Source organism: Mya arenaria, chromosome 2 (genome assembly GCF_026914265.1).
Source record: "Mya arenaria isolate MELC-2E11 chromosome 2, ASM2691426v1".
Classification (NCBI taxonomy): domain Eukaryota; kingdom Metazoa; phylum Mollusca; class Bivalvia; order Myida; family Myidae; genus Mya; species Mya arenaria.
In genome coordinates, this window is record NC_069123.1 from 47,465,399 (window position 1) to 47,491,094 (window position 25,696).

Genomic DNA, 25,696 nt, shown 5'->3' on the forward strand with positions numbered 1-25,696 from the left:
AATATAAGTTATTTTAGCATATCCTTATTTAGTTATTAAGAACAAACACCATCAAAGGTAAAATGCAGGTGTAATAGATATCATCGTACTAATTTAATAAGATAAAGACTGGCATTCGAAAAATACATGATCGACTTTACCATGTAAAACTGACTATACTGTAGTAGCCTCAGTCATACACTAGCTGATGATGTAGGTAAAACAACAAATGCATTTATGCAAATCTGGCGAAAATATCAAAACAACAAGCATGGTTTGGAATAAGATTTGTTTTATAAAATACAATTCAATGCTACAAATTAATTAAGCACCGGATACCCATCAATGAATGATATTTCACCTTTCTCTTCTGCTGCTGGAGTTACTTCAATTGCATTTACTGGTTGAAGGGACTTTGCATCCGTAATTCATTAAAATATAATATGTACTCCAATGCCTTATCAATAAGTCATCAAGCATGGCGAAAACAAAGTTTATGCGCACAATAATTACTTCATCAAGCTTTCGTATTTACAACAACGCTGAATCAAGTTATTATTTTGGTATTTTATATAGTGTAGGTTAACCATTTATGCAAATGAAGTGAATCGCTCGTATCATTGTTTTAATTTATAATAAATTATGGTAAAACGAAATAATAGCCAAATAATAGTTCTTAGGGTAGTATATTTGGTTTCCTGTTCGAATTATTTGTTTTTATACCAATAGTTTTCTTTAATAATAGGATTTAGATCATCCGATGCAAGCGTATTTCTCTCTTCTGCGACGATGAATGGATGTAAGCGATAAACGTCATTCATTGGAATCGCAAAGGAAATGTCAACTGCTTAAGTCCCGATCAATTTTAATCGATAGCCAGGTGATATATAAGAGGTCTGAAGCTACATTTCATAACAGACGGCTGCGGGAATTACTTTCAATTTAACTGAAAATTAGATTTGTGAAATCTTGAAGTTACAGGCGACCGAAAAAGTTGCAGAACCTTGGTCCAGTTTGAGTCTTGAGAGATAGTAAACAATGTCAGGCAGTGCGAAGTCGGCACGGCCTTCAAGTGCGTCTTCAAGACACGCTTGGGGTTCAGATTATGGCCATGCAAGGCCAGATAATCAGTTTGATTTTGGTCAGGAAGGTATAAGAGACGACGCTGATCTGAGTCCGACGGCCATGGAAGATGATCACATCTATTCCAACGGTGACAAGGGCAAGTCAGCTGGAAGAAGCTCAGCAGTTGCAAAGAATGGGTCCAAGAAGAAGTCATCCCAGTCTTGTCTTGGAAAGATTGGCAGTGGCATAAGATGTATGTGTTTTTCTAAGTTTTCTTTTTTTCACTTATTTTAAATAGTTTGAATTTTATAACTGGCTATTTTTGGCATCATTTCTATCATTTTTGTTTTGCTAACTTAAATATCAATGGTAACATTTTACATAAGAAGGTCTGTGAGTATGAGGATCAAACCTTGTCAAAGATCTCTTTCTTTTATTAGCATAAAAAACATTTCTACCTGAAATCAATAATTTCAAAGCATAAATCTAACAGAAAATAGTTTTCTGGGATACATAATTTTCAAATTATTTCCATATTTCCCTATGTGGCTTCCTTTTTAAGAAAAAACTTAAAATACTATTGTTTGCTCTTGTTTTTTTTTTTTTTAATGCTGTTGTATGTCAACATGCTTTTTTATGCCTAAGTTTATCAAATTATTGTGCCATTAAATATCAGTTTTGTCTGTTTATTCCAAATAATTGATAAAAAGGGATTTTAGGAATAAATTTTGAATTAAATACACACATATATTGCAGTCTTTACAGTTTACACTATAAATGAATGATGTTAGACAGAGGCAATCTTGTATGGGAACTATTGGCAGTGGCATAAGATGTATGTGTTTTTATAAATTGTCTTCTTTCACTAGTTTGAAAATTTATTGTACTAGGGGTATTTTGAATTTGAATTTTATAACTGCCTCTTTTCGATGTTTTCACTTGGTATTATTTCTTCATTTTGGGTATTATTTCTTCATTTTAGATCTGCCCACATAACTATTAGTTGTAAAATTGTCAAAAAGACTGTCTGGTATTGTGAGGATCAAACCATGTTAAAATATCTTAGCTTAATTGAAAAAAATGTTATCATTACATATTTTATTTATCAGTTTATTCCAAATAATTGATAGAAAATGGGATTTTAGAAATTAACTTTGTAGGAAATATATATTGTTCTTATAGGCTTTTAATGGTATTCGTTTTGGTACTTTTTCTGATCCATTGCGTTCAAAGAGTATATGTAAGTATTAGCCTATAAGGTATTATTACAATACATTGAATACATTAAACAATTATCTGCTTTTTAGATACTATTTCTAGTCTACATGTTTTTATGATTTATATCTAATTGAACAATTAAATTTAATTAAGTCAGTACATGTATCTTCACTTGAACATTGAAGATTAGGCCATCCCTATAGGAGAGAGCAAAGAAAGGCCATAGTGATTGGAGGGAGCAAAGGTTCTAGAAAGAGAGTGAATAAATAATAAATATGTAAAATTATCAAAGGGGCACTTAGTGTTAAAATTCCAGGAAAGAGTGCATAGAAATTGTGATCAGTATTTGCGTCACTAAATTGATCAGCCTCTGAATAAAAACTGTTCATCAATAATGCAGGGAAATATTATGGCTGAGTTCTGTGGTCCTATTTGACTTCCAAGACCTGCCAATGATTCCAGAATGGCTTGATTGTTTATTCAGTCCCATAGGTGGAATTTTAATAAGAAAACTATTGATTTGTCACCAGCTTTCTGGTCTGTGACAAGAGTTCTAACAAAGCCCTGGTTCCAATACATTGATTTATTTCTATTTTTATTAAACCTTTATTGTATTGAAAACAGGCTTTATATCTCTATTGATTGACTGATTCTTGGCAAGAAATTATTAAAACAAAAGAATTAGGTTCCGTAAGCTGGTTAGGTATTTGGCCAAGAAATAAGTTGACAGTCTGAAGAATCTTAAGGCCTATTGAGTGACCGTTATTATCATTATTTCAGATCAATGAACATTCCTGATCTGTTGAACATGTATTTTATCACAATATTACTGGAACTGTGATATGCTGTGTGGATAGCAATTACAGTGAAATAATCTTACAACTTTTATTTATTTGTTTTTTTTGAAAATCTTAAAATATTTGTCCAATGCTTTTTCATTGTCATGATTGAAATGTGAGTTTTATTGTTCAGCTCGATTACCACCAGGCAACTGTGCATGTGGTATTTAATAAAAAAAACAATTTTGGAGGATATGAATATTATGTTATGAAATGTATGTGCAAAGTATGCATTTAAATTCTTTCAGAAATTGTTTCAAAGTTGAAACTTGTGGCCCACTTTAAATGTAAATACTGATTTAGAAATGTATTGTATTGGGTAGTTGGTAATGTGCCATATTGATTTTACCTTGATCAAATAGGGATAAAGAACCAAGCCAAGGTACACTGTCGGTCAGGCTTTGTATAGGACTTATGTTTGGCCTATTATGTCAACAGCTCCTGATAGCACCCTGACAGTCAGGACACTAGACATATCTTGTTAGATCACAAAATTACTGTAATAATTACATCTAATACTTAGTACCAATACTTGAACCACACATTTTTAACATCCTATTATTCTTCATATTCATTGATACAAGACACTTAAATTGACTTCTATTTTTAAACAATAGATAAATGTACATGCATGAATCATTTGGATTCATGATGATTAAGACTGGAAACCAGTGTGAAAAGCTTCCAAGGTGTGAAGTTGTCACAATAAAATTTAATATCTTAACACCAACAAAATGTCTTTTTTAAAAAGTAAGCTTTACACAGTCATGCATTTTATTTAAAATTAAGCTACAGTTTTACATATATATATATATATATATATATACATGCATAGAAGATAAATCCTTCTTTGCACGTTTCACATTCGAATTGTTCAAATCTTTTATTTTCATTTATTATTTAGACTACCAGTATCAGTTATTTATAGATTTTAAATTTGAAGCAGCCCAGTGGAATTATGTTTAATTATTAATGATAGATCTCATTGAGAACAGGGAATGGTACTTTAATGTTATTGTACTATATATTCGGTGTTCATTTAAAACATCTTTGTATATAATGTAATGTGTGCTACATGTTAACAAAGTGTATATACATGTAAACTTGGGCTTCTTTGTTATTTCATCCCTATAATGTGTTACATGTTGACATTGAGTATGCATGTATTCATGGATGTGTTTGTGTTTCAGCGCTATGGGCGACACGGCAGACCGAGGATGTGAAGGGCGACCGAGAGCTGCATGTGAAGACGACACTCCGCGAACTCATCATCTACATCGTGTTCCTCGTCATCCTATGTATTGGTGAGTGAAGTGGCAGAAATTGTGTCACATTGCAAAGGTTTGAAAATAAGGTTTAACTGTTCTTGCTTGCATCTACAAACATAACCTACATTCTTTAGGTTTGGTTCAACAACAACAACAATGATGTTTATTTGGTATAACTGCAAGTTCAACAACAACAACAACAATGATGTTTATTTGGTATAACTGCAATTTTTATATAAAAAAACAACCAAGAAAAAAGTATCAGATTACATTGCAAGGGATCCGTATATAATTTAGATTAACATTATCATTTAAACATTATCAATCTAGTGATTTCGTCTTTTAATCAGCTTGTACATAACTATTTTGTAAATCTGATTAATTGTTCTTGCATCAAACCATATCTGACTAAGACAAATGCATGTCTCCCTTCAGTGACATTCGGTATGACAAGTACAACAATGTACTACTACACTAAGGTGATGAGCGACCTGTTCCTGGAAACGACCCACTCTGGCGGCGGTACCTTCAAAACCATCACTAGCGTGGAGGACTACTGGAAGGTTTACACTATTCTTTTAGCATAGGGAAACTTTATACTATGAGGAAAACTTTGTGAAATGTTTACTTTTCCCTTGAAAGCACTTTCTTGCACAAATGTAAATCAATGACATCTTCTTTCTCGTGATTAGTTATAATATTGCTCAGGGTTAATGCAAGATGGTACAAAACCACTATACATTGTTATGTTCCTTAGTATCTTTGGTATTTTTTTTAAATTATTTTGCTTGTATATCGGAATATTAATAAGAGTTAATGTCATATGTTGATGGCAATGTTCCAGTTTGCAAAGGGACCCCTCATCAAGGGACTGTACTGGGAGACATGGTACAACAACGTAACCGTTCCTGAAGACCAGCTTGGCTACATCTACTACGAGAACAAGCTCCTTGGTGTTCCTCGCCTCCGAACGCTCCAGGTCCACAGCAACTCCTGTGTCGTGCATGATGACTTCAAAGACGTGATCCGAGAGTGCTTTGAGTCTTACTCAGAGAGCCTGGAGAACAAGGACTCCTTTGGAGAAAAGGACAACCACACTGCGTAAATATCACTACTACACATCATGTACTGAACATAAACTAGGACTTTTACATAAATAACTGCGAATGGTACTAAATGTATAATAAAAAATATCCATTGAGCTAATTTTAATAGAAGTGGATATTTGTTTCATTATCATATTTCCATAGATGAGAATGACGTTATCTTAAATGTACATAGAGGATATCATTAAGGAGACTTGTTCCCTTCCAGTTGGCACTACCAGTCACAAGACGAGCTGGATGGGTCAAGCCACTGGGGTCAGATAACGACATACAGTGGTGCAGGGTATGTGCAAGACCTCACCAACAACAAAACTGAGTCGGAGGACATCATCGAGTACTTGTTTGAGAAGCGCTGGATCCGCCGGGGAACTCGTGTTCTCTTTATTGACTTTACCGTGTACAATGCCAACATCAATCTCTTCTGTGTTGTCAGGTATGCTGTGGGTATTCATTATATACAACACAACATATTTAAGTCAGGAATGATATAATAATTTAGATTTTGTACTAGATAATTTTAATTTCAGACTATTTTTTCTTTTATTTTAAAGTTTTCTTATTAATTTGATTTATGAATGATCAGACTTAAAACTAAAAATCTTGACTACAAATAGTATTCTGTCATTGGTATGATTATTCTTCTGTGCAATTCAAGATTTTACAAAAGAATGGTCATTCTTCTTTTCATTAAATGCTTCCACAGAAAATATTTTAGTCTGGTTTAATAGAGTCACAATACAGCCAGTTGGTCAGTTTGTTGAGCTACTACTTCCACAACTTTTAAGATTTTCTTTTCTTGACATGATTTTTATTTCAATAATTGCCAGAGTCAATAACATCCTATGTCAATGGCGGCATGTTAGGGTAGTCATTACTATTTTCAATTTACCCAGACTGACAGTTGAGTTCCCGCCAACTGGAGGAGCGATCCCACATGCGACGATGCGGACAGTGAAGCTGATCCGCTATGTGACAGTGTATGACTACTTCATCATGGCCTGCGAGTTCATCCTCTGTCTTTTCATCTTCTACTACATGGTGGAAGAGGCTATTGAGGTAAAAGGTTTATTTATGTAGTAGAATCATGAAGTTTGCTTGATTGACAAGTTTGATTGTGTTTGTTTTTAAACTAAAAAAAAATGGTAAAAAATACCAATGGAAATAATATGCACCCTGACTTACATAAATGCTTGTTTGATTTGACATGTTCTTCTATATTTCAGATCAAGAAGCACAAGTGTTCGTACTTCAAGAGTGTGTGGAACATCCTTGACATCCTGGTGATCATCATCATGATCATGTGTGTGAGCTTCAACGTCTACCGCACCCTCAAGGTGGATGAGCTACTGCAGGACCTCCTCAACAAGCCAGACCAGTATGCTAACTTTGAATTCCTCAGCTATGGACAGGAACAGTTTGACAATGCCATCGCCATTGCCGTCTTCTTGGCTTGGATCAAGGTATGTATGCCTTCTGTGCCAGTTGTATTTAGGTTATGGGAGAGTATGTGCTGGTGAAAGATGAGATTCAAGAAGAATATAATGCCTTTACATGCCATTGTGTAAAATGGCTTCCCTAAAAATATCGTTCATTGCAGAGCTTGTTTATTCCATTCTTGTTATGAGATTCAAGTACAATAATGTGGTTTCCAGATCTTCAAGTACATCAGCTTCAACAAGACGATGACCCAGCTCTCGTCCACCCTGGGCAAGTGCGCCAAGGACCTGGCAGGGTTTGCTGTGATGTTCTTCATCATCTTCCTGGCCTTCACCCAGCTGGGATACCTGTTGTTCGGGACACAGGTCAAGGACTTCAGCAACTTTCAGAACTCCTTGTAAGTCCATGCCTACAGTTGACATGTCTCTGTGTCGTTAAGTATCTTATTTCATTTAGCTTAGTTTATTACTTTAACTTGATTTGAGGAAATTTTGAGGAGATTTACAACTCTACAAATTTTACCAAAACATCAATGGTCAGCTTAGCCTGGTCCTGTTTTAAAGGACTTAATAACTTTCAAGAAATTAGATCCTGTTTCTCAAATATTAGATACATATCAGTCTTTTCTTTGATTTTTAAGACCAAGATGAGTTAAAATCACTTGAAATGGCATTTTCAGAGAAAAGCCTTAGGTTGACAGGATTAACCACTTCACAAAACCATCTCAAGTCTGTATGATAAATGGAGTTATTGAAATCACACTATTAAATATAAAGAACACCAACCACTATAACATGAATGTACCCTGCGTTTCAGTTTCACACTGTTCCGGATCATCCTTGGAGACTTTGACTTTGACCAGCTGGAGGCCGCCCACAGGATTCTCGGGCCCATCTTCTTCATGCTCTTTGTCTTCTTTGTGTTCTTCGTCCTGATCAACATGTTCCTGGCCATCATCAATGACACCTACTCCGAGGTGAAGGGAGACATGGCCAACCAGAAGAATGAGTTTGAGATGACGGACTACTTTAAGAGAGTAAGTATCCTACTAGTAGTCAGAAATGTATCAGTATAAGCATGAACAGTTATACCCTAGTAACTTATTCTGTCCAAAGAATTTGATATCAATGAAATCATAAATGAAGGGGAAAAATATGATTCACTATTTGAATGAACCCATCATTTCTTCAAACATATAGGTTTTGTCTGTACATTTGAAGCTAAGAAGTGGGAATTTCAAGAATTCTTGCACATGAATTTACATGTGACTGCATCTGATGTTTCTGCTGCAGGGCTATGAGAAGATGCTGACCAAGATGAACTTCAAGCATGACAAGATTGTTGACATCCAGAAGGCTCTTCAGACTGCCGATATCAACAACGACAAGCAGGTTGACTTTGATGAGTGGAGACAGGACCTGAAAACGTTAGTACCATACCTGATATAGCTGGAGAGTGTCATTTGGCAGAAAAATAATGGGATCTAAAAATAGATCAAAATCATGATAAAGATACAATCAAAAATATGATTTTGTTTTTCATAGTGGTAAATATTTCAGCCTCAGGATAATAATTTACTCTATCAAACAGAAAATAAGCTCTGGTTACATTGCAGACGTGGCTACGCTGATGCTGAGATCGAGGCTCTGTTTGCCAGGTATGACATCGATGGGGACCGCATCCTCAGTCAAGATGAACAAAACAGAATGCTTACTGACCTCGATGCCCAAAAGGTAAGATAGACGTGTGCATCAAAACATGACTTAAAACACTAGGTCCATTATCAATTTCTTACGATGTTAACTAACTGTAATTGCAAGGGATTGTATTCTGTGGTGTTTGGCCTGATCTTTATACGAGGTTTTTGTAACATGGCAGGCTGCCCTCAACAAGGAGTATGACGATATGATGCAGCGACCTGAGAGTGCCAACAGACGTTCCACCAGCCGAGTATCCTCCAACGACGACAGTGGCGACGATAGCGATGATGATGAAAGCAGAACCAAATCTTCTAGATCAGGTGAGTGAAGCAAGGAAAGAGCATTTAAACCTTAATTTGAAATAAACAATACATTGGCTTCTTAGTGCTCAATGTCTATTATGACTGATTTTTACATTTTTTGTTCTTGCAAATTTTTTTTTTTTTAAAAACATTGACATTTATTAATCTTTAATGATAATTTCTTATCACCTTTACAATTTATTGCAGGCCCAGCACAAGGAGTACAGTACGAAGAATTCACAGTGCTATCTCGGCGTGTTGACAGAATGGAACACTCTATTGGCAGTATTGTATCAAAGATAGACGCAGTACTTGTAAAATTAGAAGCCATGGAAAAAGCAAAATTAAAACGCAGAGAAACAATGGGCAAAATTTTAGACAGTATAACAGAGGTAATTTATAACTAATTCTTACTTTTATAAGCTTATATAACTCAAAGAAGAGTATTGTACTCAAACTTTGACAAGTAATATAGATATTTGTTTTTCAATTTTAAATTCTTTGAGCGTATTAACTGTCAAACATTTTTACTAATGATATAATATTTTCTGAGTATGTATGTACATGTATGTGGGTATATTGTAGAGTAAGCATCCACATTTTGCGAGGGAGGTAAGGATGGAAAAACCCACTTGACTTCGCCCTAATGTCACTGTGTGATTCCCTTGATTTCTCTTGTGATATTTGAAATAATTTTGTAACTAATTATTAAGCTGTTGGGATAAATTTAGAAGTATTAAGTAGGAAAAATATGAATATTTGAAGGATATGGTTTAGGAAGTTGTGCTAATGAACACTATTGTTTATGATTATTCTTAGAAACCAAGTCCTGCCACAACCAAAAAGAAATGAGTGTAAGTTAGCTAAAGTAGAATAAAGCGATGGTTAAACTATATATAACTATTTGGTTAACAGGCCTAATGCATGGCTAAAGAGGAAACAGGTGTGTGTTTGTCTAACACTCAACATGGTAACATTTCCAGCCTAACATCATTTCACAACGGGAGGGTTGTAACATGTGGGATGGGATGGGGGAGGGTTCAGGGGATTGAAGGGATACTGCTATTGTTTAATCAACCAAGGTATCCTGCAGTTTTACCCAGCCTAATCCCTGTGTGGTTGTCTAACATTAACGTGGCACTTTCAGTCGGATGGGACAAGTGACGAAGTGAAACGAGAACAGATGGAGCGGCTTGTTCGGGAGGAGTTGGAGAGATGGGATAGTGAGTCTTCTATCACACCCCAGCCCAGTGGGCGTGGGGCCTCACCCAGTAGTTCCGGGCGGGGCGGAGCACGCTCCCGCAATGGGGGAAACGCAGTATGTATTGCCAAATATTACACTAACCCACAATAGCTAGTATCTAGTCAGAGTTCAACCATGGCTTTTATACCTGATGATTGTTATTCTGTTAGATGTTACACCATTCATTGTATTCTTTTCACAGTCAATCTTGCATCATGTTATTCAGATTTATACAATTGAAAACACCATTATATATTATCATCACTTACACAAAAGATCGTTTGTGTATTGTTTCTATCACATTTGTGTTGATGATTAACAGCTTCAGAAAAGACAACAGCCCACAGAAAATTTACTAGGAAAGCTGTTTGAAGCTCCAGAGGGGGTGATCATGGTTCAGCAAGACCAAGCCGGGGGTCAGGTTGGCTCTGACTGTCCTGAAGCCCTTCAGAAGGCCAGACCCAAAACTGCCAATAAGCAGGATAGGTTACACAAAAAGCTCTCGGCCAAAGATGTCAAGGTAGAGAGCCATAACACTGACTGTGACACACACTCAGAGGTGGAGTCTGACATGCACTCAGAGGTGGAGTCTGACATGCACTCAGAGGCGGACTCTGACTTACACTCAGAAGCTGAGTCTGACATAGCAAGCACATGTGGCAGTGGTGGATCTGGAACTTCTGTATCTAGCCCCGAAACCTTACTCCTGGCCTCAGACAGCCCAACATCCCCCATTCCTCTTGACATCCTTTCTGCACCCACCAGACCCCCCAGGTCAGGATCCCTCATTGTAGACGCCAGGCGCCAGTGTAACGGTCAACCCCTTTCGAACCTCCCCCCATCCACTAGGCCTAGAACAGCCCCGGCTGGGGATCTTGTGGGCTGTGGAAAACACAAAGATCCAAGACCTATAACCCCCATCTTGCCTGGTATTCCCTCCAATAGCTACTCTCAATGTAAAAGTCCAGTAGGTGGCCTTACATTGACCCTGTCACCCATGGGAGATCACTGTTCCCTTCATGATATTGGTAGGTCTCCATCTCAAAGTGATGAGAAAAGTAAGAAACTTGATATTAGTCAGCAAGATCTCAACACCAGGCCAAATAATGAAGTTAATTTAATCCCTGAAATAAAATCTACTGCTACTGGATCAACAATTGATTTTTCTACTATTCCTATCAGTCTAGAGTCACATACTAACAGTGTGTGTCAAGTTGTTACTTCAACAGTGACAGAAAAACCCATTAGCATGAATGAAGGTAATTTGAAGTCAACTTCACCAAAGGCTGAAGTAAACACCATTTCTGTTACAAAACAAGACTTAAAACTGCAAACAAAGCATAATCAAAAGCTTTTACAGAAGGAGACCTGTGAGTTGTCTGATTCTAATCCTGTTGACACGCTTGCAGTTACTACAGGGCCAATGGTGGCAGGTCTAAGGTCTGGTATTAGGCCAGTTTTCCCATGTAAGGAAGAGATAGAAGCTAAGCCAGTTGGTCTGCTTACTGCCTCTGTGTTGTCTGAAATGCCTGTAATCACAGATACAAAACCTCCCCTTGAGGTAAATCAAACAAAACCTGCTGTCATCTATGGGCAGAACACCCTTTCCTTGGAAGACAACCCGGTCTCATCTCAGTCCACAGAAAGCTTGTCCGCTGGTGATAAAACTCCTGCCCATATAAAAGACAATCAGGGTAAAAGGTCAGTTAAAGGGGTAACAAATGATAATCTTTCATTGTCAACTAACAGAGCAACTGTTTACTCTCCTCAGTCAAAAGAAATGCTTGGCCCCATTAAGTCTTCAACGATAAACAATCCTCTGCGTTCTGCTTCTAAAGATGGGTTACAGACCACTTTGTCTGTCATTAAAGAGACCCCTATGCATTCATCCTCCAGGGAAAGGTCACATCCCTCACAGGTAACAACCACTAAATATGAGGCCATAGACACCAATGATGATAGGAAACCCAGACCCCTGCCAGTGATCACACCAATGGGGCAGAAGATTTCTGTGGGTACACTGAGTAAGCAGGCAAAGGAAGGAAAATTGAAGAAGGCCCCTCCTGAAAATGAAACTTCTATGAGTTTACCAAACATCACAGCCCATCAGGGAGACTCATACAGCATAGCATCTCGTAGGAGACCTATGGTGAAAGGTGAACTCTATACAGACTCAAGCCCTTATTGCATGAACCACTCTGAGGTTACCACTGCCTCGAACATAACAACCCCAAAGCTTATACCGAAAGCTGTGGTAACAAAGAGTGAGGTCAAACGGTTTCAAAAGAGTCAGAGTCACAGAAATCCACCTCCAAGTGTCCTTATATCCCCCAATCACCTTGTTGCTACCCATACTGACAAACTGACCAGTAATGATCACAGTAGCCCTGGATTCATCACTGACCACTCTCTTGGGCTGGGGAGAAAGGCACACGGCAGGCAGGGCTCAACTGATGCTGCACAACTTGAGTGAAGCGTATGCACTGAGCATCTATGGTATTCTATTTGGGCGGTAGAATTTGGTCGGGTTCTTATTTTTAGGTTAGCTGGAGGTGTTTGGCAATTACTGATTGGGTGTCTCTGACTGCAAACTTTCTGACTTGGTCAGTTTCTATGTAGAATGGTACTTGTTTATTTACCATTCAATTTTTTTACTTCAGTTGTAAGTTGGTAGGTTTAGGTGTTAAGATACGAGACATTTATGGGAGCGGGTCTACTTTTCAGGTTCACCCCGGATCTGATGCATGATAACCAGCATCTCCTGGTAATTAACCACTTCATTCTCTCATCATATCACACCATTATGTGTATACACTATGTACTCACTATGTTGTTAAGAGAACATTGTGCTTCCACTTTATACATTATATCTAGAGTTATGTCTAAAAGTCTATTAAGGTTTCTAACAAGTCTAAATGCTACCAACACTTAACTAGCTTATTGCTGTCAGAAGGTTTCAATTGTAAGAGTATAGTGAGACTGGTTAAGTCAATAAGTGGCATCTGTCTCTCACCCAAGTGGTCCAGCAGGGTTGAAGCCGAACCAGGGAAGCATTACCTTGGCCCCTCAAACAGACACCAGTACTGGTTTCTACCAAGGAGACTGAGAGTGATTCATAACAGCTTATGACTTTTTCGAAATTAAGCTAAAATTCATTAGTATTAAATAGCTGGTGAAGAGAATAGTTATAATGTATGAGTTGGATCCACACTTGTTCTTGATGGTTTGATATGAGGCATCCCAGGTAGCCATGTTTCAAACCTCTTTGATTATACGCAGCATGTTATTTTGCAGGCCCCATTTTGTAATACCCTGCAACTACACCAACAATCATTATTTATACTTTTTTTCCCTTCATGGCTTTGCTTATTTTCAGATTATTATTTCTGTACTAACGTTTGCTTTTTATTGATATACAGCATCTATCATTGTAAACTGTAGTAGATGTACATTGTATGTTAGCTGACTGTAAAATTACAGTAGATTTGTTTTCAATGTTATGTACAGCCGAGAGTTGACCTTCAGATGCCGTTTCTTTATGATCACGGTGACCAGAATGTAAGCTGAGCTGTTTGCTGTTGACAATAGACTGGTTCACTAACTGAGGCTCAAGCAGACAAACATTGGCATGTTCTTGTAAAACAAATCTATAAAAACTTTGAGCCTCAGTTTTGAGAACATACATCTACTCAAGTCTTGCTTGAATGTAACATCATAAACCTCCAAGAAACAAGCTGGCTATCAAATATACTGTGTAATACTAAGGCTTTTTTTGTAAATCGAGGTATTAATGCAAGAATGTTCTATGTGAAATTGAATGAAGAAGCAAAATTCTCGCTCTCTCTCGCTCAATGTCCTCCATTCATTAACTAAAAGGGCCTGAAAGCTTATGGAATAAAAATACTGACAACTTAGTGCTACACCTTAGAGGGTCTGAAAGAAGTTTGAGTAACATATTTAGAAAATATACAAGTAAGTTTTGCAAAGGCATTCATCAACAAGACTTTAAGTTTGATATGTCTAATAGGAATATGTTTTGCTAACCACATATATTTTGTTTAAGAGATTATAGAGATTATTTCTAAAGCAAAAGTACTTGAATTGGGTGTTGTATACAAAGCAAACATTTCCATATACCCTGTACTCAGGTAGTGAATAGCATGAGAAAAAAAAAGATTTATGTCACATGACTGTCCTGTTTTTGCGCCATTCTTAGACTTCATGACAACTCCTTAAATATCTTCAACTGTGTTAGTAGTATCTTTTCATATTCCTGACAAATTCCTGACAGTTTTAGAACAATTTAGGAGATGTTTGTGGAGATCTTGTAAGCTCACTGTTATGTATAAATTTGACCTGCAGTTTTCTTATTCATTTGTGCTACTGTCAGCTTATCTAGAATGATGCCCTGACGTGTACCAGTATATGATAGCCACTTGCCTTTTAAGTATTCAAATTTAGTTTAAACTTTTTTTTGTATTGGGAAAATATTTAGCATGATTTGTATTTTCCAGAATATTTATCGTGTAACTAGATTTTAATAGCATTTATTTTGTCTTTTATCAACTAACAAGTTTGTTATTTAGATGGTTATACATTAAAGGATCAAGTGTTAATCAAAATTCACCATCTTTATAGATGTAGAATGTCTAACGAGAATGATTTGTAAATGTTTGAATTTTCATTTGTTGACATGACAAATTGTTTCACTTTAAAGGAGCGAAAGTTTGTTGCCCAAAGACATAAGTAAAGGTAGATCAATGTACAACATACATAACCATAGTAAACACCTGTTACTGCATGTGGGTGAAAGATGGCGCCAATGTGTGTGATTTGTATGTAACATTACTGAAGTTTTACAAGAACTAAACTCACTGTACTAGGTGTAACACTGCTAAGAGCATTTTAACATTGTTATTTGTGAATATTGGCATGTTGTTAAATATGTGACCCTAATATGTATTTCTGTCAGTGAAAATATTAGTACACTTAACTCTGTTTCCCATTTTGCAGCCATATTTTCCAATTCCAATAATGAGGAGAAAAATGTGGAATAGGGTAAACATGGTTTCGCTTTAGTCACCATAGGTTAGGGAATAGGCTACGGAGCAGTAGATGAACAGTTGAAGGTTGATGATGACAGTGTTGTAGCTTGTAACAACTAACTTATATAGGGGGCAGTCTATACCTTGGTAGGGGGAGGGTTATGGGATGTAGATTTGAAGTGGGACTGGACTGGGTGGGTGATGATAGGGAAATATGTCGTTATTCCCATGCACCAGTGGTTTGGATGTGTTGAACACCATACATAGACATTTATCACCCAGCATCTTTTTACATGTACCCCTCTGCACAGTTTTAACTCCTCTACACCTCTCCCAAAGTGGAAGTTTTAAGGTCAGTTGTCGGAAATTATTCCTTCTCAATCCTGGTATACCATAGGTGTTTTACAATAATCGGTTTAATCACTACTGTTCATTTAAGGCTATATCTATAATACATTTTCAGTTCATACACTTCTAGGGTAAGAGGCTGTTTGTGTGTAGATTGTGTGATGAGGTGAGTGGGGTGTTATGGTTCAGCTTAGCGATGAAACTAGATTCATATTCATGCCAGAACCTAGTACACTCGATCAACGCTATAATATTTGTATGCTATAATGTTTGTTACACAACAATATATAAACTTAGTCAATGGACAGGGTTACTGGCAGTGGGGGAGTGATCTTGTGATATCAGTTCCACCTTTCATCAGAGAGCCTCATCCAGAGCATTTTCTCATGTACTTGTATATACCTGAGAGCGATTCCATTAGCTATTAACTTTGTCACTATAAGCCTAAATGAAATAAGAATAAACTAACTAAGTCAATGTTTGTACAGTTTTATGTAAATGAGTTATCTATAGTTAATATTGTGTGTTATTCTCTCCCATACAGACTTCAGACGTGTAACGGTAATCCTCCCTTGTTTGCATGGTTGTTCATTTATCTCCCTTTGTTGTTGTCATTACATAACATTTGCGCACACTGTGAATTCCAGTATTCACCTACTTATGCTTTCGAGATTTTCTTTGAAATATAATTCATGGAGTTTATTATTTTATTCATTTCTGTGACTGTATTTCTCCTGTTGTTCTTGTTATCACAGACTGTTCATATTAAGTTTCTCAGAGAGTTTGTTCCTTGCCCCTTATGTTCGGTTTATTTCTTGCCCAGCTTTGCAGATGAAATAAATACCATTCTCTAGTGAATCCAAGTAAAAAATGTGTGTTTACTGCATGTTTTGAAAAGCATCCAAATTGAGATTCCATATGTTTCATTTATTTACAAGACATATAGGTTTAAATATTTGATACAATTTTGTATCTTAAAATTATTTTTAAATGCAGACATTTATATTTTCAACTACAGTGTTCAAAATAAGCGCAAGCCACAAAGCCCTGCACTGGTAAAATGCTTTACGGGCTTGCTCAAATTCTTTGTTTTTAATAGCGAGGCATGTTGAAAAATGTTGATGCCAACCACTAACATCCAAAAGTCTAAATTTGACGACTGAATAAAGAGTTATTTTGTGATCACAGTATTCAATATGTGAATGGGAATATTATTTTGTATTATTTTTTATTTACTTTATTTTCATTTTTAAATATGTTGTATATTTTGGTTGATACCTACTAATAGAAATAATTTAAAAAACGATAGTTTATATGACAGCTTGGATTTCAACTAAATTTGAAAGAGAAGAATAATATGAATTATTATATGATATTGTTTTTTCTTGAAAAAAAAAGCATCTGTACATGCAGTAACTTGATTTAAACAGTGATTATAATTATGTAGGGTAATTATTAATTGAATATACCATTATTTCAATAAAATGATTCAGAAATGGACGTTGCTAACTGTTGTTCTTGTTTTTTCAGGATATCTTTGACAGCGGAGTTTTCACCAGCCACTGCTAAAAATCGATGTGAACAATGCTCCTTATAAACATAAACTTTTAACAGTATTCAATTATCATACAATCCATCTTCAAACAAATAAACGTTAAACACTGCGATAATACATGTAAATCGTAGAAAAACTTGCAATGAAAAAGAGGTTGTGAAAACTACGACGTCGGAGTGCCAACGACCAAGGGACTTTTGAGATACTGCGATCATTCCTGGTTTTAGATCTATATCTGTTGTTACCTTTCCAGCAGTAATTGCTAACAAGCAATTATGGCAATGATTTGAAAAGAAATGTTTTTAGTAAAATAAAAAATTCTAAGATTCTTATTCATTGAACTTTACGCTTGAAGTAATGTAACATGGAAGTCATCTTATCTGTATGTACGTATCTTATGAATAAAACAGCTTTTTCGATTTCGTAATAATAAGTAGATTTACTATCTTTTTTGCAACTTGAATTTTTGATGGTCAGTTTAGGCAATGCTTATTTGATTTTGGAAGTTATTTGTCACACTCATTTTATGTTTTAATGAAATTCTTAATATTAAGATATTTTGCCATACTCTAACTGATGTGGTGGCCACCAAAACAACTTCCTAAAACTTACGAACTAAGTACTATTTTTTTGTGGAGCAACAAGATCATTCTGCAAGTTACTGCTGAAAAGGTGACATATATGTGTTTTGTGTCTGTATTTGCTAGTCAATAGTGATATGTAACCCTGTCCCCAAAACAAAGTTGGGTGACTACAATAGTGCATCAGGAAATCTAATCCGTCCCAATCTTTTAAACAATAATTTTATTTTTGTGATATTTTGAAATTTTTCTTTTACATGTTTCTGTTTATTTGTTATATTATATTTTTATTTTATGTTAAGATCTGGAATTGTATTTCTTGAAATTTGGTTTACTTTGTTCTTGTATCATTTCAGAAAAATATTAACAGCAGTCTTTTTTACTTGTACTATGGCCATGTGTTGTTTATGTCTCATTTTATGTTTTGTTGTACGGTACTTATATTATTATAGCTTAAGGAACAAAAATCATGTTTAAGATGTTTATTTGGCTTTTATAATGTATATTTTGGTCCTTATTTAATCAAAGTCATGGCATTTATGGACAGGATTACCTATGACCCTCGTAGATTTCCCGGTAGATTTTCCGTTTTCTCTTTATTACTTTATTTATAACAATCCAGCTGTGATTAAATTTAACTAAAACATCTATCCCTGAATGATGTGTGGTTTTCCAGGTACCAACTTTTAACAGTGCCATCTTGCAATGAAAGATATCTGTGATGTGAAATTTCAACTGCTGAAATCAAAACACCGCTATTGTACAATACACTTTTCACAACAGCACAATTTTACAAAGACCAAACTATTGATGTGTTACTGATTGTAAGGAATTGTAAGTATAAGATTTTAAATTATGATGTGAAAAGTAATATGAAATCAAATTGAAATATTTTCATACTCTATTTTCTGAATTTCTCTGTCTTTCTTAGGAAAACTTCAACCTTTGTTGAGCAAAGGTTAGTATCATCTACAAAAGTAAAATCAAGGATGACATCAAACTATAAGATCGCTAGTCCGCAGTTTCTCAAAAATTCACCAGTATTTACTCGACTGGGTACACTATCATAAATCCAGTCTATAAGTCAAAAAGAAAAAACAAATTCTTGGCATTTTATTTGTTTTATTGATTTTTTAACCAAAACGTTTGTAATTATCTCAATAAAGTCATTATATATGCAAAATAATGTTTTATACAAGTGCAAGTTGGTATATAGCTCTAAAACAATTTTTAACAGATCAATTTTCCCAAAAAGTATATATCAACATAAGTATTGAGAAAATGAAATTCCAACAATAAGAATTTATACCATGCTTGTGTGTAATGTTTAGTAAGTATTAGAGTAATATCTTTTTTGTATTTTTGTGAAACTGCCGCCATCTTTTATGAACCAACTTTTACACAATCTAGTGCTAAAGACGTGCCTTTCTTCACCAAACTTTTCACCACCACAATTGCACGTACACCGATTTATATCCGTCCAAGATCCCGTCCACCTTTGAACATTTATAGTAACTGTCCTGCCATTTTATGATAGAAATTGCATGCATTTTGTTACTTAAATAATTTATTATGTATGTTAAAGATGTATATTTTCTTACACAAAAGCTTTGGCAAAGATGTACTCATTTTATCAATTGGATTTTAGAAATACAGTTATTGTTATTTAGATATTATTGTTCAAGTTAAAAACTGTTGAAACGTCTGAAGTTGTAAAAAACAAACAAAAACATGTACAATGTACTGTCCATTTCTGCCTTAAAATGACAGATGGAAGGACTGTAATATTTCTGTGAAATATTGAAGATCAAAAACAATTTTGGGTCATATTTTGCAATATTTTAATTACTACTAAATAATCAAAAACTTATTTTGGAACATAAGTAATTTTAGTAAAATCAAGTAATGTCTAAAACAGAACATTGAAATCATAAAACCATGCTTTATGCTAGTATTTTACTGGTAAATTTCTAGTTACAACATCAGATGTTATTGTTTTAGTTGTTTGGTGGACGTAATACAACTTGATCTAAGTTAATAAATCAGTTTAGAACTCTCAAGATGTGTTTTTTGTTTCTTTTTTAATTTGTTGAATAGTGCCCTCTGCCTTAAGATATCATGCCCATAACATAGAGAATAACTGGTGATTGTCCTAGATAGGAAGTTTATCTGGCAAGTTGTGGGAATTTTGATGATTCAAGGGACATAACTCCAGATTGGTTTGTGTGATCTTGCTGGTATTCAAACTTGGTGAAGATGTTATGCCCATAAACATTGTTAGAAGGTTTGGTATAGAATGGATAAGAAATGCTTAAAAGTTATTGAGTGGACTGCAACATTATTTTGATTATTTTCCAAGTCAAGACCCATCATAACTGCACAGAGATGTGATTCAGCTGGTTATTGATCTTGATAAGATAATCAATCCAGACTAGGCTGGTACACAAGTTAATAGCAACAATATGCTCATGAAGGGTAAGAACTCTAATAGTTGAGTCGTGCCACTTGTTTAACTGTAAACAGACAAGCCTGGGATCCACTATTGGTGGTCTTGTTAACAAGCGTAACAAAGATTGGACAACAAATGCTCCAAAAGCAGAGGCAAAACTAATTGGGTTACATCTTGACGATTCAACAGCTATAACTCCAGTTTCAAGTTTGGACGGCAATCAAGTTTGGTCCAGATATTGTGCCAAATAACATTGTTAAGGATATTTGATAGATTGGATAAAGTAAACTCAAGGCAGTCTGGGTCAAGGCAGTCAAAAGTGTGACGATGATGTTATCACTGGATAACATAAATTATGTAGTCACCTTAGAGGCATTGCAGATAGGGATTATGTTACATACTACATATTCCCCCTCTGACATGCTATTCAGGTGACACAACAACAGATATGGTAGAGAATATCAACAATTATTTTACTTTATTTTTTATTTCTATGTTCAATATCATTGTAACAGCTATTCTGATTTACAGAACTACATGTATAAAAATAAATACTAAAAAAAGGAGTGAAGAATAAATTAAAAGCACAATGTCATAGTATATTCGTATACAGAAGAGATAATATCAAAAGTCAAAACATTTATTTTTTATTTTTTCAATAATGCACATTTGTTTATGCATGATACAAATCATTTATACACCTGCAAAGGCTGATTAAAGTCCATCGAAATCATTTTGTAATTCAACATTGCTGTTTATATTTTGACTTGGCACCAGGGCATATGTAAAGGCATCCAGCAAACCCTGTACAGCCTTTAAAATTAATCATCAACTACAGTCTGGCTGAGAGTCCTCAAACACAGTCTTATTTCTATCAGTCTAACAGAAGTCTGATTAGACAAAGTTATTGTAAAATGATATGTAAATAAAAATAAGAACATTTGTACATCAACAAAAATCCTTGTCAATTTTTTGAAGTTGTATCACATTTTGCTGCAGAAAGACTTCATTGAGGAAAAAGAATGCTCTAAAAACAAGCTAATCTTAAGTACAAGAAGCCACAGAATGTATAAACATGAATTAATACAACACAACATGATCCAGTTTTAGCTGTATGGATTAAAATAAACAAAAGGACATAATGTAAACATACAAGACAGCTGAATCAAGCCACTTTGCCATCACAGTGTGCATGTTACAACACATCTAGACAGATAAAACATTAGGTAGCAGAACCAAACCCAGACTAGAGCTAACACTTCTTCGGGATTGTTGCAACATACAGCATGATCACTTGAAAAAATGTGATCAATCCTTATACTTTAATAATCCACTACACATTTAGATTCGAAAAGAAGTGTTTTTAGTAAAATAAAAAATTCTAAGATTCTTAGTCACCGAACTATACGCTTCAAGTAATATAACATGGAACTCATCTGTATGTATGTATCTTGTGAATAAAACAGCTTTTTCAATTTCATAATAATAAGTAGATTTACTATCTATTTTGAAACTTATTTATCATGGTTAACAATAAGCAATATTTTCTACAGCTGAGTATCTATTTTAAAAGAAGTCGTAAAACCTTTGTTAAATGATGTTGCAGTTATGCAATTTGAGCGCAGTAAATACATAAAGGATGATGTCATAATGTCTTACAGTCTATATGATCTTAACTAGGCAAATGTAGATATATTGAAAGAAGCCCCCACAACACATGTGTATAACATCTATATACCCTTTTAAGTTGATTTCTTGTAAAGAAACAATTATAAAGAGGTAGCTAAATATGGAGGCAATTACATAGGTGAGGGGTAAGATCTAAGACGTGAGGGAAAACTGCTATGTGGCATATCAAGATCAAGCAATTACTTTCAAGGTCTATTTCCCAACCAATATGGAGAAAAACGAAAAGTTGTGATTGAAGTCCGCCTTCATTTAGTTCAGCTCTAAAATCAAAGTACGTGCATCCTGCATGTACCTACTACATGTATCTGAGAAATTATACATATTTAATACTAACTTTAATAACACAACTATTACACTATGTATCTGTTAAAGGGAAACAATTCAAATTTGAAATCAAGAAATTGCTAAAAATGCATGAAATACCCGTGAATATCCTTTTTGCACTGTAATCTGAATAATTAAACACAGCAGAAAAGGACACAAGGGTGAATGTATATCACAGCATACATTTGATATGTAATATGGGAAATGTGTAAAAACATACAAAACTTCATTACAAATGTGACAGCCCAATAGAGCTAGAGTGACTGCAAATAGTTAATATTTACATGTAAACAAGAACAAGATTGCGTAAGAAATAAAAACAAAAACTATGAAGTGAAATGATCACAGGTATGAGAAGTTTACAAATGTACAATCCCTTCCTCACATGATAAAATAAAACTGTATTTCATTGTTTGAAAATATAACGCTGTTATCTTTATCCATAAGTAAAACATAAATGCAAAAAAACAAATTCAGTACACACTAACAACTATCAAAGATTGCTTGAGTTGACCTCGCTGATGTCAAGGTGAGGCGTCTTTTTCTGCTGTTTGATGACCGTCTCCAACATGAGCATAATCTGACTCATCTGGGAGCTTGTTTCACCCATCCGCTGACTCAGATTATCTATTTGACCTTGCAGCTGGCCAACAGAGGAAGATACGGCAATTGACTGGCGTCTGCAAAGAATACAGCAATCACATTCAAAAGCAATTGTAAACACAGTGTATATAACATCCTAGAAGATGTACCAATAGCCCTCAATTGGAAACACTCAATGCATATCTAAGATTAATTTAAGATGGTATTGTTGTATGATCAAGACAATAAATTTCTTTGAGTATTATGTTATAGTGCAAGAGAGATGCGAAGCAAAAGCCAAAGCTACATTTTTGTAGTTTTTTCTTTCAGCCAATTATGGGCATAACTCGACTTTTATTAAAGCGAGGGTTATGGGCCTTGCTGGACATGTGATCATTCTCACTGGTTATATGTATACAAAATTTAATGTGAATATCATGAATTGTTATTGACTTACAGCCAAGTTAAAATTTTGGCATGACTTTTTCAAACTATAGAGGGCATACTTGACAATGATAAGCCAGAATTATTGGGGATGCTACAAATACATGTGCATATTGTGACTAGTTCATGGCTCACAGAGAACTAACCGGGAAAACAAATCAAGGACTTTTTCCCCACTTTCAATGACTTCAGAGAAAGAATGGCTGTTGATTAAAACTTACAAAGATTGTCTCTAAAATCACATTTAATGAATAATTAAACAAAAAATGTCATGTCAAATTGGGTTTTATAAGTAACTGGTTTACAATAAATGTAAAAAAAAAACATATAAGTCTCGACAACTGCCGAGTAAGATGCCCCTCTCTCTCCACATTTCAATTGTTTGCCTATAGCACTGCCTGGAAACATTTTCAGGAGATTTATCAGGTTATTTCAGATGAATTATAAGACTGGTGTGTAGCAATATTCCACAGACTTTCCACTTTTTGTTCTGTCTTTTGTAAAATAATTGTCCACTGCTGGCCACAGTTTGTTATGTTCATCTCTTAACCATTGAGCTGTGAAAACACACTTGTTCTTTTTACTCATATTGATTATTTGTTTCCAGATCTATTTACAATTCATTTATTTCAATATAAATACGCAAACTTCAGACTGGAACAAATGCCATTTCTAGCAGTTCAACTATATGACAAGTTGTCATTGACAACCAGACATTTCCTTAAGATTCAGTTCAAATCCCATTGATTATAGAATAAAAACAGTATGTCATCTTTCTCCTAAGAAATTTCACTTAATTTTACATACTAATGTATAATTCATTTTTATTAGGCCAAACATTATAGCCCAGCTGTAAATGCTTTAATCTCTGGGATATTCATGTATTTTTCATTGAAGGTACAGGACTGAATTCAAAGTTAAACAACTACTTATAATTTGCATTACTCAGACTTGAACAAAATTTTATGTAGCATTTTTAATCATAATATAATAGAGACTAGAGTGCATCATAGACCAAATCCAGGCAATTGGCATTTAGTTAAAACTAAATAAGATGTTCACCATAACACCGATGAAATAACACATTGTGAGAATTTCTTACGCAAAAAAAAACAGGCTAATTAAAGGGCAAAAAAAACACAAAAAATATATATGTTTTTAACAAAATTCAAGTATTTTTTAAGAAGTTTTTGGCCACCATTAATTCAAGTAGTTTTCAATGAGTGGGCATTTAATTCAAGGACATTTCAAGACCTGTGCAAACATGTAGTAAAATGTATATAAAGTTTCATGACAATATCTCAAATTGTTTTTAAGTTATGGACAAGGTTTAAAGTCTTTGCACAAAAAACGCCTATAACAAAGGCTATGAAAATAACTCAACTTTTTAATTAAAAAAACAGATTAACTAAAATTAAGGGATTGAACCTTAAGATGCATGTTGAGCATCAATGTATACCTTGGAGTTGTTGTGATGCTTCTATCCAGGGTGTCACCTGGTGACCGGTTCTCATCCAGGATGGGTGAAGGGCGCAACTTCACTGACTCCTTGATGTTGTCAAGCTCCTCTATGACCTTCTCGAGGCGGTTGGCTGTGTTTGACACCTTGTTTCCTAACTCCTCGCGCTCCGCCTGCATAGTCGTTGTAAGGTAACACTCTGTCGCTGAACGCACAAACAACCTGAGCCGAGTGTTGTCCTTCTCATCCAGCTTCAGCTCTGCAAATGGGTAACCATGGGTGATACAGACAGAGACACAAGTTCTGTAGTGCATAGTTTACAAATGGTAATAAGCAACAGGACAAAACACATCAAGAAAGCCATGAACCAGCATAATATTACTCCCATGATGAGCAAGTCCAACATTATTCTATCAGAAGACTTTGGACTCATTCTTGTATTTCCCATGATGTATCCCTTCCAACAATGCTAACAGACACTTACTTGACTCATTCTTGTATTTCCCCATGATGTATCCCTTCCAACAATGCTAACAGACACTTACTAAACTCATTCTTGTATTTCCCATGATGTATCCCTTCCAACAATGCTAACAGACACTTACTAAACTCATTCTTGTATTTCCCATGATGTATCCCTTTCAACAATGCTAACAGACACTTACTAAACTCATTCTTGTATTTCCCATGATGTATCCCTTCCAACAATGCTAACAGACACTTACTAAACTCATTCTTGTATTTCCCATGATGTATCCCTTTCAACAATGCTAACAGACACTTACTAAACTCATTCTTGTATTTCCCCATGATGTATCCCTTTCAACAATGCTAACAGACACTTACTAAACTCATTCTTGTATTTCCCATGATGTATCCCTTCCAACAATGCTAACAGACACTTACTAAACTCATTCTTGTATTTCCCATGATGTATCCCTTCCAACAATGCTAACAGACACTTACTAAACTCATTCTTGTATTTCCCATGATGTATCCCTTCCAACAATGCTAACAGACACTTACTAAACTCATTCTTGTATTTCCCATGATGTATCCCTTC

At 35.1% G+C, this 25,696-nt stretch overlaps 2 protein-coding genes across 23 annotated transcripts in view; one reads left to right on the plus strand and one right to left on the minus strand.

Annotated features, from left to right (window-relative positions):
- The first annotated feature begins 780 nt into the window (after positions 1 to 780).
- Positions 781 to 19,746, plus strand: LOC128204697 (polycystin-2-like). 19 transcript variants are annotated; one of them, XM_052906136.1, is made up of 18 exons: positions 781 to 1,297; positions 4,292 to 4,405; positions 4,805 to 4,932; positions 5,214 to 5,470; positions 5,684 to 5,908; positions 6,369 to 6,531; positions 6,699 to 6,935; positions 7,128 to 7,309; positions 7,729 to 7,948; positions 8,205 to 8,338; positions 8,528 to 8,645; positions 8,791 to 8,932; positions 9,122 to 9,306; positions 10,062 to 10,232; positions 13,665 to 13,715; positions 15,666 to 15,681; positions 16,095 to 16,111; positions 17,081 to 19,746. In XM_052906136.1, exons 1-16 carry the CDS (start codon positions 1,018 to 1,020, stop codon positions 15,678 to 15,680), a joined length of 2,622 nt encoding a protein of 873 aa, XP_052762096.1. In that variant the 5' UTR covers positions 781 to 1,017; the 3' UTR covers position 15,681; positions 16,095 to 16,111; positions 17,081 to 19,746. The 19 variants fall into 19 exon arrangements, with proteins under 19 accessions (XP_052762096.1, XP_052762135.1, XP_052762076.1 ...); XM_052906175.1 differs by lacking the exons at positions 13,665 to 13,715; positions 15,666 to 15,681 and adding an exon at positions 12,882 to 12,921; XM_052906116.1 differs by lacking the exons at positions 15,666 to 15,681; positions 16,095 to 16,111 and adding an exon at positions 14,875 to 14,909.
- Positions 19,747 to 20,682: 936 nt separating this feature from the next.
- Positions 20,683 to 25,696, minus strand: part of LOC128215788 (transient receptor potential cation channel subfamily M member 2-like) — a 28,911-nt gene continuing 23,897 nt past the window's right edge. For all 4 annotated transcript variants that reach the window (XM_052922396.1, XM_052922387.1, XM_052922367.1 and 1 more), the window contains 2 exons: positions 24,634 to 24,892; positions 20,683 to 22,828 (listed from right to left, as the gene is read on the minus strand). In XM_052922396.1, coding sequence (XP_052778356.1) covers positions 22,642 to 22,828; positions 24,634 to 24,892 — 446 coding nt within the window. In that variant the 3' untranslated portion in view covers positions 20,683 to 22,641. The remainder of the gene's footprint in view (positions 22,829 to 24,633; positions 24,893 to 25,696) is intronic.

Excerpts from the sequence above, each read along its gene's own strand:
- LOC128204697 (XM_052906100.1), top strand. The coding sequence starts at position 1,018 with ATGTCAGGCAGTGCGAAGTCGGCACGGCCTTCAAGTGCGTCTTCAAGA. Across the intron at positions 6,936-7,127 it reads TCTTCTTGGCTTGGATCAAG|ATCTTCAAGTACATCAGCTT; the intron begins GTATGTATGCCT and ends TGTGGTTTCCAG. Across the intron at positions 10,233-10,479 it reads CCCGCAATGGGGGAAACGCA|CTTCAGAAAAGACAACAGCC; the intron begins GTATGTATTGCC and ends GATGATTAACAG.